Raw genomic sequence first — 15,239 nt, 5'->3', positions numbered from 1 at the left:
GTGAGACGGAGCTGCTGGACCTGGGCCAGAGATGTGACCCATGGCCAGAATATCATAGTTGATAAAAATGCAGCGCAGTGACGATACAGACATTTTATACACAAAAAGTGTGTAACTCTGCTGACCCGCCATTCGACCCGTGCTGGAACCATTCATAATGAGTCAGTGAATGTCAATGAAGCAGTGTACAGAAACACCTTTTCACCATTTTGCCAGAGTATCCCATGTAGCACTGCTCATGCCCCAGCTGACTCCGTCTGATCTTTACTGCTCATTCAGCTCCTGGCAACAGCAGAAGGATGGAGCTTGGACAAATGATTAATGGACCCAACATCAAACGACTTTTTTCTTTTTCCCTCCATCGTCCGTTTGCTGCTCCCTTTTTTATTAGAGAAACTATACAAACTATGTTTGAGTGACAATTTCAAATTAAATCCTAATTTTAACAATAGTCTGGTGTGTCAATCAAAACCTGTTGTTTGTGTGTGTGAGTGAGAGAGAGAGAGAAATCCTGGCAGGAGAACAAAGGCTGATGATTGCTGTGGGATAGAAACTTGAACTACGTTCATTTGTAACTAATAAAGCCCTCCTAAAACAAAATGTCAATGAGGTGGATGTGTAAACCTGTGACAGAGTCACATAGGGTGGATGGTTACATCACACTGGTTTTTTAAATTTTGAATATGTCAACAATTTGACATCTTGCTTTGCATTATTTCTGATGTGATAATAGACATTTTGACAGTGTTAAAGCAGGCAAAGAACAGGTGTAACTAATTAATAAAAGGCTGCATTTAATCCAGGTGTGTCAGGCTCCTGCCTTATTGTACATGCTCACCAGCTTACTGAGACAGTGTGGATGTTATTACTTCCACCTCTGCGCTACCTGCTGATGCAAGTTAGAATCTCCAGTGTATTACTATAACCAGCGATCACAGTCAGTATTTCTTCAGTAGTCAGTTTTATTTGGAGAATAATAAATTGAGTCACATTTGTTTAAATATGTTAAATACCAAATGTATACAAAAATAAATACCTTGTCATCAGTTATATTGTTAATTCAGCGTTACATAAAAGCTGTAATCCACTATGATGACATTTCACCAATACCTCCCTTAAATCCAGTCCAAATGGAGATTCACTTAACTGGACCTCCACTTGGACTGGATTTAAGGTAGGTGGCTAAATAAACACCTTCACCACAGTAATAATTACAGCGGCAATGACCTACTGCCGTACTGTTGTTCGGCAAACTTCCTGATACTCCTGTATGATTTTGTCTAAAAATGAAGTAAATCAAAAATGTTTGTGCTAATTTTATATATGACACGTGCTATTACCAACACATAAGCATTTTTGGAGAGAGAAAAAAATGACATCATGATCACAAAACCCCATAAAAGCCTATCAAATGTGCAGCTGTAATGCAACCCGAGCTGCATTTAGTCTTGTCAAATTACTTTAGCCTCTTCTGCTGTCCGGGGCGTGTTCCCCAGTCTTATTTATTTTAGTAAAAAAAACAGCCAGACTAGCATTTCACCATTTATCTTGAATTGGTTCTTGTCTTTGTTTACCAAGACATGGCAGCTTGTCATTTTATATATTTAGATTCATTTATTTTTTAACTCTTTTTAATTGATACAAATGTCAATCAAAACAAAGCAAAGAACTCCCAATGACTGTAAGAGCTGACAGTTATTGTGAGACTTGTATTTGAGGTGTGCTCTTCATCTGTCAGGACAGAGCCACTCGCGTCCCTCTTTGTTTTTGTTTTATGAAACCGGTATCACGTCTGCTCAGTGAGGAAATGACTTGTTAGTGTCTGTTATGCAGATGAAGGCCAACACGGTGTCACTGTAGGGAGCCTAAACATCTGTGTGTGAGTGTGAACATATTGGTGTGGGCTGAGGTGGCCAGTCAATCATCTCATGGCGGGCCGAGCATGTGCGTGTGTGGGCACCCTGTAAAACTTGAATGGATGTCCTTCTGTGACAGGTGTTAATTATCACTTTGTATTGTGTCTGTGGCTCACCAACAGACAGACAACCAACAATAGGCTGGTAGTGTGAGGGCTGGACATCCAGTGTAGAAATTTAGACAATTAGGGAATTAGACAACTAGACAATCATGTCAATTTCTTTTTTAGACAACAAAAAATGTGAAATGACAAAGAAATTAGTTGGTTTCTATTAGTAAAGCAGACTTTATGATCCACTTTTAATGAACAGTATTTGGTGGTGTAACCGTTAGTAGATTAGGTGATTGACAAACAATTTTGATAAATCATTAATCCAAAAGCAACACTAGTAATCCTCAGCTATGCAAGCATCTCTGTGAGTTTACCATCTGCATACTAACATGATGCTCAAAATGATAATGCTATGATAATGTTTAGCAAGTATGATGTTTATCATACTGGCCATCTTAGAGCATGTTAACCTTTTATAATTGGCACTAAACACTGTGAGATACATAATCTAAAAAAGATAATCCAGAAATAACAATGTGGGATTTTTTTTAACTATTTATTTGTATGATACAGCTGCAAATAAGTATTTGAACACCTGAGAAAATCAATGTTAATATTTGGTACAGTAGCCTTTGTTTGCAATTCCAGAGGTCGAACGTTTCCTGTAGTTTTTCACCACTGCATGTCTCACAATGGACATCCACCTACGATGACAATTTCAGACCCCTCCATTGTTTCTAAGTGGGAGAACTTGCAAAATAGCAGGGTGTTCAAATACATATTTTCCTCAATGTAATTAGTCATAAACTAAAGTATTGGAGGCATTGTAATTTTGACCTGATGGTGGAGCTAGGTGAAAGTCAGGGGATCACCAACGTTATTACAATTCATCCTGACGGGGACATACATGTCTTTACAAAATGTCATTAAAATCCATCCAACAGTTGTTGAGATATTTCAGTCTGGATCAAAGTGGTGGACTGATGGAAGTCCGGATAGCTCAGTTGGTAGAGCAGGTGCCCATATACTATATAGAGGTTTATTGGTTGATGCAGCGGCCGCAGGTTTGACTTTTTTGCTGCCCTTTGCTGCATGTTATTCCCCCCTAACTCTCACCTTTCATGTCTACAGCAGTCCCATCAACAAATGCCTAAAAATGCCCCCAATAAAAAAAAATGGTGGACTGACAACCCTTGAGCCATGCCGGTACCATTGTTAAAAGATGTTTATTGGCAGTAAGTCTTTAAGATGTGTTGTAAGCATTCTTGATTCTTGATTAGGTCCAGCACCTAAAAAGAAGTCTGTGTATTCTTTAAACAAATAGTTTCAGTAGTATATTGCACAATAATAAGACCACAACTCAGGCTGGAGTCAGTTGCCAGTTTGTTCTCTTTGCCTGCTGCATAAACGGATGTCCAGGATTTGTGTCTCCCTTCGTGTGTGTGGTACCAGCTCTGGTTAGCCGTCTGCAGAAATTTGGCTCTTCTTTCCAGTCAGTCTGTCATTCTGTCAGTTGAGGGATTAATGTGGTTTTGTATTTCCAAATGAATTCATCTACTGGGTTTTTAAAGTAGTTAAGCAGTAAGTTAGGGATGAGAGTAATCTTGGGGAGACACTCGCTCAATCCGCTGGGGAGATACGTCTCCCTTCATTTAGGGATCATCAGTGGGGAGGACTGATAGCGGTGGGACCAGACCGGAGGCAGCTGGAGAAGAAAAATCTGGGATGTGATTGGATTTGAAGTGAGGAAGAGATAAAATAAAGTATGACTGTTGGTTTGTTTCAGTTTTTTGAGAAGGAGACGGCTGGCTCAGTGCAGAAGGTTATAAGGGTGGGATTAGGAGGCATGAATGGTTATTAAAAATGCAACAGCCAGGGTGACATTTAATTTGGTAGTCATATTTTTTAGGGGCTGGGAGCCGATCATCTGCAGATTTTCACTTCTGTAATAAGGAAATGTTCAATTTTCACACCAGTTTAGTTTTGAGATATATTATTTAACGTGTTCTTGGCTGTAGAGGAGATGTGGATGAGTAATTATGACCTCTGATGCCACATTATAAATTGATGAATGTTAAACAATTGCTGATCAGCTGCACTGGAAAGCCCAGCAGTTATTATACCATGCAGATATTTTTCAATATCTGATGGGAGAGTTAAAGGAAATTTACCTCCTTACGTAGGACATTCTTTTTTTTTACACATATTTCACTTACTGAATTTGCTATGAAGAGGCCACGATCCGCTGTGTGACTTCTGTGCTTTACCTTCAGTTCCCTGGCACAACCATTACCATACCCCAAATCATTTGTCTAAAAACCATTTATTTATTAATCATAATTCGGGTTGTTTCCTGGTCACAGAGTTACTGGTAAGCAGCTCCAATAAGCACTATTGAGCCGATATAAATGGATGACATTACAAAAATGTCTGATGAGTAAGCTTCACCCCAAAACCTAAACAGAAGGTTTTTTTTTTTTTACTGCCTCTGTCTGTCTTTTATCGTTTTTTTTTTTTTTTTACTGCCTCTGTCTGTCTTTTATCACTTAACGTAAACTCAGTATTTGTTGTTTTAAACGACAGGATAAATGGAGACTTTTGATGCTGTATTTTCTCTACTCTTTTGTTTGTCTTTTTGTTTGTCTTGTGCACAAATGCACCTAATGTCCTACTACCTAATAAGGTCTAGTCTTGTTACCAAGATCCCAACTAGTCAGTGTTTGCATCATCAGCATACAGTGGTTTTAAAAAGTCTACACATCACTGTAAAAATGTCAGGTTTTTGTTATGTAAAAAAACTAGACAAAGAGGAGTCATGTCAGAACGTTTTCCACCTTTGATATGACCTATAACATGAACAATTCAATTGAAAAACAAACAGAAATCTTTGAGGGGGACAAATCAATTGGATTCAGGTCTGGGCTCTGGCTGGGCCATTCCAAAATGTTTATGTTCCTTTGGTGAAGCCATGCTTTTGTGGATTTGGATGTGTGCTTTTGTTCGTTGCTAAAAGGTGAACATCATCTTCAGCTTTCTAACAGAAGCCAGAAGGGTTTGTGCCAAAATTGCCTGGTATTTGGAACTGCTAATAATTTTCTCCACCATGACTAAGGCCCCGGTTCCATCTGAAAAAACAGCCCCAAAGCATGATGATCCCACCTCCATGAGTCACTGTGGGTATGGTGTTTGGGGGATGTGCAGTGTTGTTTTTGCGCCAAACATATCTTTTGGAATTATGGCCAAAATGTTCAACCTTGTTTTCATCAGACCATAACTTTAGGTTACTTGCGTAACGCCGGGTCTCAGAATAGCATGAGTGAGATGTCTCACTATGGGATACGCCTTCCTGCATATTCCTCAAAAGCATTTATCTCATTACGCCAATCCTGATTGGCTGGTAATCGAGTGGCCGCGTCACTTGGGTCCATCCCCCGTTAAATAGCTTAACGCTACAACGCGGACACCATTCAAAATAAGTACCTCTTCTCGCTTTGGTGAGACATCTCACTAATGCTACTCTGAAAACCGGGGTTACGCAAGTAACCTAAAGTTCTAGTACAAAGCATTTGTTTTGATGTCTCACTATGGAATATGGAGGCTCCCGTATTGCCAGACAAACTTAGCTCAGGAATCATTGCCATGCAGCAATGCTCTGCTCCAGCGATGGCCCCGTGCTCAGCACTGCATGCGCCATGCTCGGCGCAGAGACGTCAAGTTTATAAAACCAAACTAAAGTGAGAGGTGAAGACCAGCATGCACAAATGTCCCAGGATGCAGCAAGGCCACGAGTTGAGTGAGCACGCAGGCTCTGCGAGGCCAGCAAACCCTGACACATGAAGGCCAGAGCAATGGATTCCACAACCCAACGAGAGAGCCGTTGCTTTGTCACACACTTGTCTCTGTGGGGGATGGCCCAGGATACAAATAGCTGGTCACTCCTTCAAAAACCCGTAGTCCTGTCCATGCAAATATGCAGAGCACAAACTAGACACAGCGCATGCAACCACCGTTCCTCTGAGGAAGAGAGTGTCAAAAGGTTGATGGGAAAGCATGAGCCAACCACCTTGGGCACAAAGGCAGGATTAGGTTTCAATAAAACCCTGACATGCCCCAGGGCAAACTGAGTGCACGATGGATGCACAAAGAGCGCGTGAATGCCGCCAACCCGTTTTGCAAACGCCAAGGCCAGCAGCAGCACTGTCTTCAAAGACTGATGCTTTAGGTCGACCCCCACCAGTTGTTCAAACGGACGGCTAGCAAGCCCATCCGACACCACTGCCAGGTCCTATGGGGGAGTCAACGGCTTAGAAACAGGCAGCAGCCGACCCTTCTCCTTTCGTAAAATGGCAAACCAAAGGGTGTTGTCTAGCTGTTTTACCCTCAAACCCCACATGACAAGCTGCAATGGCATCCAGGTACACTTTTATGGTGGAGAAGGCTTTGTTTGTCAATCAAGTCTCGCAATAATGACAAAATTGCACCAACAGGGCACTAAAAAGAGACATGTCCCTCCCTGAGACACCACTCCCCAAACACCCTCTACTTACAGTCATACAGGGATCTTGTGGAAGAAGCCCTGGCACTCTGAATAGTGTTAATCCCATTCTTTGGGAGCCCAACTCTGTTTAAATTCACTCACGGGCCAAGCCAATAGCGCCAGGCGCTCTGGGCTCAGGTGAAAGTTTGCCGGCCAGTATGGTGCTATTTGAATCATCCAGCTCTGGTACTCTCGCACCCTGGACAGAGTGGGGGGTATCAGAGCCAGAGAAGGAAACGCGTACAGCCGTAGCACAACCACACCTGCCTCAATGGCTGGGTGCAGAGCCTCGTTGCCGTATAGCGGCGCGCCCCTGGACAGCAAATATACGGCACAGCGCCGTAACGCATTCAACGGTGACGGTTACCCTCCATGCGCCATGACACACAGGATCTAGTCTGAGGGAGGCCACCCAACACTGGAAATCCCTCATAAACAGGCTGCCTAGTGGGATCACCAGAATAGCCGCTAGCATCAGTCCCAGTAACCTCAGACATATCCTGAAATCAACGAACTAGCATAGTCGAAATAGCGTGAGACAAGCCCTGATAACCTTCACCCGCTCCGCCGACAGGCAATCTGTGAAGGACACAGAGTCCACAGATAGCCCCAGAAATATTGTATACTGCACTGGTGAAAGCACACTCATCTCTGTGTTTGTTATAAATCCCAGATTGGTCAGATGTTGTATGAGGATGTGCGTTTGCGTTACATACCCCTGCTCTGACGGCAGAATGGTGTTGTAGCGTAAGCTATTTAAAGGGGGATGGACCCACGTGACGCGGACACTCGATCACCAGCCAATCAGGATTGGCGTAATGAGAGAAATGCTTCCGAGGAATACATAAGGAGGCGTATGCTATACTGATACATCGAAACAAATGCTATGAATGAGATCACGTTTTCCCACATGCTTTTGGGAGACTTAATGTTTGTTTTTGCAAACTTCAGCTGGGCTTGGTTGTTTTTCTTTGTAATAAAAGGCTTCCGTCTTGCCACCCTACCCCAAAGCCCCTTCGAATGAAGAATACGGGAGATTGTTGTCACATGTAGCACATAGCCAGTACTTTCCTGCAGCTCCTTTAATGTTGCTGTAGGGCTCTTGGAAGCCTCCCTGAGCAGTTTTCTACTTGTCTTTTTGTCAATTTAGGAGGGATGTCCAGTTCTTAGTAATGTCTCTGTCGTGCCATATTTTCTTCACTGTGTTCCATGATATATTTAATGCTTTGGAAAATTCTTTTGTACCCTTCTCCTGACTGATATCTTTCATCAGTGAGATCCCTCTGATGGTTTGGAAGCTCTCCGCGGACCATAACTTTTGCTCTAAGATGCAACTAAGAGAATGTCAGGAAAATCCTATTGAAACAACTTTATTTGTAAATAATCAGTCACCTTAATAATGTGTGTAATGACTTCTATTTAACATGAGTTTGAATGTGATTGGTTCATTCTGAACACAGCCACATCCCCAGTTATAAGAGGTTATTCTAAGGTATTTTTTCTTTTTCTTTTTTCAACCACAAAGATTTCAGTTTGTTTTTCAATTGAGTTGTTCACATTATAGGTCACATTAAAAGTGGAAAAAGTTCTGACATCATTTATCTTTGTCTACTTTTTTACATCACGAAAACCTGCCATTTTAATAGAGGTGTGTAGACTTTTTATATCTGCTGTATCTGCAAAATTGCAAAGAAATTCACTAAATGAGCTCAGAGATATTCAAAGTCATTTTATGTTGAGTGATGCTCAAAACGAAAAAAAGACTCAAAACGAAAAACCTGACAAGGGAAGAAGATGCAGCAAATCAGCACATTTTTTTTCAGAGTGAGGAGGATATACCTTGAAGGTCACCTCTCTGTGGAGTGTGTGTGTGTGTGTGTGTGTGTGTGTGTGTGTGTGTGTGTGTGTGTGCTTTCATGCTGATCATGTAGTGTGGAGGTGAGAACGAGCGGTTTGTCTCAGCAGTAAACTCCCCTTCGGTCTAATGATGTCTTCCTCTTCATCCAACTGAAACAAACACGTTTCTTCTTCTCAGCACTTAAATCTCTCTTTCACCTTCGTCTCACTCTGCTTCTTTTACCTGGTGTCACTGTTTTAGTTGGACATAAGCTGGAGTCGAGTTTTGAGTTATAACTGATTCCTGCTTGCTCGCCCCCCCCCTCCCCCCATCACTAGTCTTATCAGACAGTACAGTATATTTAGTGTCATCCGACAACTTTTTCATCCATGGTTTGTCCCATACTGTGTCCCGTCGGCCACATTAATGTCGTAAGCACGCGGCAGTGCACCTGCGTGGCAGCGTAGACGTAAATGGCGGGCACGCTCACGCTCCGTCTGCCATCAGCCATTGCTCCAGCGTGGCCGGATTTGCGTGCTCTCCTCATCTGTTCAGTAGGTGGGGTTGCTATGGAGACAAGGCATTCGCAGAGCTGATGGGAGTGATCGGTCTGCATTGCACACACACACACACACACATACTCATCAGGGCTAAAAATAGAGGGCTGGCCTTGCAGGCTCCCTCTCTGAATATTGATCCTTATCTAATGATGCCTCAGAGGAGAAATGAAAGAGGGCAGAGTATCTGAGAGAGACAGGCTACATTTTTTTTTCTTTTTTGGTGACGAGTACACTTTTTGCTGATGTATCACTTCTCCCTCATTAGCTCAATTTCTTCCCTAAGCTCAGGGCATTTTTAAAAGTGAAAATGTCTTTATTGGTTTGTCTTTGGAAAATGTGTAGCGCATCCTCAAAGGAGAGCCAGGTGTTAGCTTTCCTCGAGGAGGTCACACCGCTGATTAAACTGGAGCATTAACCTAATATGTTCATCACGTGAAGAGACACAGGGTAAGATTGATACAGGTAAATCTCTTCCCATTTGTCTCTCATACTTGGAGGGTCATCTGTCTTTGTTATCACTCCTGAATGAAGATGCAGTGTTTAGTGACTAGAGTCACCTCAGCAGTGATGCAGGTTTCTCCCCGGTCTTGCACTCAGTCTCGATTATGATTTTGTTTTTGATAAATATCACTGGGGCCGTTTTATGCCTTTTTATTATGCAGCCGACAGATTATACAAAATGAGGGGGGGGGGGAGAGATGGAGAATGGCATGCGACATAGATTCCCACTTGCATTTCCTCTGCACAAGAGGCGTGACCAAGGGCTTAGTTCAAATGACTCTGTACGCAATCGATGGTCCTTCAACCAATAAGACCAATGACCTGGGTGACGTAGAAGTGACAGGTTGCTGCGATTTGGTGGCCGCTATGTTGAAAGTAAACAAGAAGCTGCTTGGTCGCTTCTCTATCGTTGTCATGTTAAACCCACCAATAGAGCGCCAGGTAGACAAGCCAGTTTGTGATTGGTTCCTGCAAAATTGTTTACTGAAGCAGGAGAATTAAACGTGCAGGTTTCCAGACCGAGCTGCAGGGTGAAATCAAATTGCCGGCAGAGTGCGGGGTTTACCCTGTCTAGTCCTGACTTGCATATGTGTTAAAGTCACATGGAAAAAAAAACTACCACACATGTTAATATAAACCCAACTCATTTTGTCCAGTATTTCTACACTTCTGTATTGATTATATTAGTTTGTGATAACTTGATAAAACAAAAATATGTTTAAGGATATGCACTATATGTCATTTTATTAACCATAACCATTTCAGATCTTAATTGTGCTTTAACGGTGCTCAGACCAACTTCGGTCCTACAGTGGGGATGCTATAAACAAAGGGCTTTGGCAAGAAATGTTGGGGTTGCCCAAAAAAATAATTTGAATGAAATGTGAGAGTGCATATTCCAGTTTCATTGCATTGTGATCTTCAAGTAAGAAGTAAGTCCTTCCTCATTATATTATAAACTGGTGCAGCATTTTAGCTTCTCGTAAACCTTCAAACTCTTGGATCTCATACTTAAACTTGAATTCCTGGATAGTATTTTTATGTCTCACTGTTACCTGAGGACTGATCATTCTAAACACCTGCTTACATCTAATTGTTGGAGGCATTCTGGGCATCAAATTGGCCTAGATGAAAGGAATGCAATGGAAATTGGGATGCACTTTTATTTGTTGTAAAATTCCACCAAAGAGTAGCTGAATACTAGGAGCGCAAAACATTTCAGCTCTTCACGTATAATTGATTTGTGAAAAGAAATAAAAACAACATCAGTGTATGGCTTTTTTTAGAACCCAGATTTATTTTTCCATCTCTACTAGCAGTACTTAATTAAAAAAATTTTTGCTCACACCAAACTGGTGAGTTGCCAGACGCTGCCATCACCAGGATGTGTCTAATTACATCTGCCAAGGTGCGAAAGTGCTCAGAGAAGCTTTAATTACACCTATCTCACCCACTCGTTCTGTCTGCCACACTTGTGCCCGCTTGTGTGACAGCTGAAACCATTACACATGTCGAGAGGAAAAGACGGGAGAGCTGAACGAGTTTGAGTAAAAAGTGGGAGGTCTTTGCAATGTTGAAAATATGAATTTCATTTTCATTTTCATTAGCAAGGATTGTTAATTGATGGGCTGCTTATGTCCCTATTGTCCTGTGTGTGTGTGTGTGTGTGTGTGTGTGTGTGTGTGTGTGTGTGTGAGTGTGAGAGAGATTGTGGCGTAATGAGGCTCAGTGCAGAGTGCTACTGCGGGCTGGAGGAGCAGAGGGTTAATGAAGTGCAGTATTAAGAGCAGTTTGGTAAATTGCTGTCAGGTCACCTCATTGATAAAACAAGAGGATCAGCAACCCACTAATTTGAAATCAGCCTCCTTACAGGGCATTTCTGGTTTCATACAATATTGGTTTTATTCTTGTAGCTTGGGTCACCATTTCTATCAGTAATAATAACCTTCAGTTTAACGTTAACCAAACTTATTTTGAGGAGAAAACAGAGGTGAACAGTAGAATTATAACCCTAACTGTCTGTTCTAAACTTCAATCTCTATGGCTGGAAATTATTTTAAATTTCTTATAAACCCATCTTAGTTTAATTTAAATTAAAAATACATTTAAACATGTTGTTTAAATGTATTTTTAAACTGTTATTTTATATTTACAAACCCTTTAACAAAACGAACAAACAAAATGCTTGAATGCTAAACACAAGCAGCTGTATTAAATAGTCAGAAATTGGTAAAGTGGTTTGGATAATCATTTTTTTGTGAATACAATACTATCATAACAGATTAGATGACGGCTGAAATGACAAAAATAAGACCCAAGTTGTGATAAACCTGAATTGTCCTTTGTGTTACTCTTGGATTTAAATGCTAACATGAACTCATTCAGCCATGTTTGTTCCTCCAGTGTGAATTTCAAAGAGCCAGAGGCGGTGCGAGCGCTGACCTGCACCCTACTGAAGGAGGACTTTGGTTTGACCATCGAGATCCCTCTGGAACGCCTCATACCCACCGTCCCCCTCCGCCTCAACTACATCCACTGGGTGGAGGACCTCATCGACGGCCAGAAGCAACCACGCAGGGGCATCGACATTGGTACCACCACCACTATTTGTGTCATTTGCTTCACATATTTTACTGTGTGTGCAATAGGTTTCACTTTGATTACCATGGTGAGGATGTTCCCAATAAACCAAGGTTACTTTTCATGTACCCTGAACCCCCCAGTTAATTAGCATTTGGAACCACTGTTCTTGTTTATTCTGGGTATGGCTTCCGGCAGCTCCGAGCAGCACACAAAATGTCAGTTGGTGCTCCCAGCTGGTATACATGAGCCCAGTCATTCCCAGTGTTCCCAGCATTTATCAGCCAAATCCCCATCCACATGTCACAGCATGTTTGCCGTTCTGTCTGTCAGAGAGAGAGAGAGAGAGAGAGAGAGAGAGAGAGAGAGAGAGAGAGAGAGAGAGAGATCGTCCTCCCTCCCTACCTCTTTAGGACCTCAGGTCACCGATTGGTGACCCTGAACCTTTCTGTAGGCAGATTAAGGCTGTCTGCTCCCTGATTGATCACCACTGAGTGTTTCCTTCACTAACTGGTGCCACTTTTATCTGAGCCTGCACTGAATTATGCGGTTGCAGTTGTTGTTGTCATATGTGGGTGATTTAATAACTGCTGCTGGAACTGACATTTATTGTCCCTTTGCCATTTACTTTATACAACATATTTCCATTTTGTCCAATGAAAATCATAACCATTCATCATCCTAATGAACACACACATTCTCAAGCTGGCAAAAATATGTGTGTGTCCTCAGGCACTGGTGCGTCTTGTATCTACCCCTTACTCGGCGCCACAATGAACAGCTGGTACTTTCTGGCCACAGAAGTGGACAACATCTGTTTTGACTACGCTAAGAAAAACGTGGAGCAGAACAACCTGTCTGACCTCATTAAAGGTAAATGTAGTCAAGTCATCCTGAAGGACAATGCATCCCAAGACATTAGACCGCTGCATTGAAACCGGTCTTTCAGTGTAGTGTTTGTATGTTGGTTCACCTAGTGTGTCTATATGATTATGCAACTTTGGCAGAACTATGGCCATTATGGCTCCAAGTAACCCATTATTGGATAATAGAGCCCGAGCGATATAATGGCGGGCTAATTTTATCGGCTGATATTATGCTTATATTCAGCATTTTTTCATTTATCTGTATTGGCATTTATAAGATAAAAATGTTTTTTTTTTATATTCATTCATCAGAATCATTTATAATGACAAATAAATGATTCTGATAAATGAATATTTAAAAAAGAAAAATTGACTGTCAACCATGTTATGAGCGTTGGCGTTGCATAGTTTGTTTGTCCACCAGAGGGCGCTCTACACCGTCCTTGTTGGCAACACAGATTTTTTTTTTTGTTAATATGTTTTTGGTCAAAGGACTATAAGTTTCGTATCTTCAGATGTATTATTATACATTTTATTTATCAGAACTTTAATATATTTTGATGTTCCTCTGTTGTGAAAATAAAACAAATTATCAATTATTTTAGTGAGAACTCATAAATAACTACAAATAACTAATCTTAGGGAATTTTGTTTTTGCAACGCATTTATGGATTTAAAAAATATATATATATCTATATCGGCATATTGTATTTTTAAATAACCAAATATTCGTATCGGGCTCTATGGGATAATGGTGATTGCCAAAGTGTAAAGTAACATTAAAACATATATAATCTAATGTTTGCTATCTAACATTAGCCTCCATAAGCTACTGGTCATACCAGACCAAGGAAGGCTATAGCAGCTGTCATGTATTGAAAATGTCATCTAACTTTTTAGACACTGTCAGAGTTTTAGTTAGTCTTTGGTCAGCAAACCTTTCAATTGCACAGTGTGATCAAAGACCACAGTCTTAGTCTGTCATTATTGTCAACTTTACACATTGTTGAGAGGCGTTTTGCCTTGATTTGTTTTCCAAGAGTCATGTCATGATTAGCTAAAACATTGAATTTACAAATCCCTGCTTCACTTCAGTGTGTTTGCACTTTCCTAGTTGTTAAAGTCCCTCAAAAGACTTTACTGATGGACGCCCTAAAGGAAGAGACAGAAATAGTATACGACTTCTGCATGTGCAACCCTCCTTTCTTTGCCAACCAGCTTGAAGCAAAGGTGAGCGTTTCCCTGCCTTAAACTTCAGCGTTTTACTGATGTCCTGAACATTTAAATTCAAAATGGATAGATTTTGCTGGACACAAGCATTTGGCTCATTGAGAGTAAACACTGCTCGTATTCAGTGTGTTTGTTTACACGATAGTAACAGGCTTCTAATAGGATTTTATCTTAATCTCTGTCTGTCTTGTTGCTCTCTCCAGGGCGTAAACTCCAGGAACTCACGGCGAGCTCCCCCAAGTTCAGTGAACACAGGAGGGGTGACGGAGATCATGGCAGAGGGCGGGGAACTGGAGTTTGTCAAGCAGATCATTCATGACAGCCTGCAGCTCAAGAAACGCTTGCGGTGAGATAAGGAGCGAGACTTTGACCTGCAAAATCAAATGTGACTCAAACAGGATTTCTTCCCATAGATGCAGATGTATTTGTAAAAATGGAAATGTAAATGTGCTGTATTTATATAGCGCTTTTCCAGGTAAATGTGCTGTAATTATATAGCGCTTTTCCAGTCTTAACAACTGCTCAAAGCGCTTTTACATCTACAGGGAACATTCACCATTCACCCACATTCATACACTGTGGGCAGGGCTGCCGTACAAGGTGCCACCTGCTCATCAGATAAACATTCACACACATTCACACTCCGCAGCACCGGGGGCAACTCGGGGTTCAGTGTCTTGCCCAAGGACACTTCGACAATGACTGCAGGGGCGGGGATCGAACCACCAACCTTCCAATTGGCAGGCAACCGCTCTACCACTGAGCCACAGCCGCCCCTAAAAGCAAATGTAAACCAGATTTGAAGTGCCCAATCACAGAAACTGTTAGTATTCAGGGTTACACAGCCACATATCTGAAGTGGCAGATGGATGAACAAGAGCGCTGCAGTCTTGTTCTCTTTGGAGAGGATTCAAGTGGTTCAAATGGTCGCTGAGAGCACTAGTAAAGGGGGAAACACCAAGAGGTGAGCTGTAATGGAGCTGTCACACTTGGTTTAATGATTCTGGCACAAGCTCACCCTGTACTGTATCTGGGAGCCCACTGGGAACAGCTGTGTTTGGTGGGTGGGTTGTGGTGTCTCCAACGGCCGTCACTTTACCATGCCCTGTTACCAGGGCTGTCACCGGGGCAGCAGAGTGAAAAACACGGATGGAAGGAG

The 15,239-nt window shown here is 41.8% G+C and overlaps 1 protein-coding gene across 2 annotated transcripts in view; it reads left to right on the top strand.

Moving 5' to 3' along the window:
- mettl16 (methyltransferase like 16) overlaps positions 1–15,239 on the top strand; it is a 28,346-nt gene that overhangs the window by 2,398 nt on the left and 10,709 nt on the right. For both annotated transcript variants that reach the window (XM_034866763.1, XM_034866762.1), the window contains exons 3-6: positions 11,808–11,995; positions 12,717–12,857; positions 13,965–14,080; positions 14,284–14,426. In XM_034866763.1, coding sequence (XP_034722654.1) covers positions 11,808–11,995; positions 12,717–12,857; positions 13,965–14,080; positions 14,284–14,426 — 588 coding nt within the window. The remainder of the gene's footprint in view (positions 1–11,807; positions 11,996–12,716; positions 12,858–13,964; positions 14,081–14,283; positions 14,427–15,239) is intronic.

Source organism: Etheostoma cragini, chromosome 3, assembly GCF_013103735.1.
Source record: "Etheostoma cragini isolate CJK2018 chromosome 3, CSU_Ecrag_1.0, whole genome shotgun sequence".
NCBI lineage: Eukaryota > Metazoa > Chordata > Actinopteri > Perciformes > Percidae > Etheostoma > Etheostoma cragini.
This window is presented reverse-complemented; position numbering and strand designations above follow the sequence as displayed.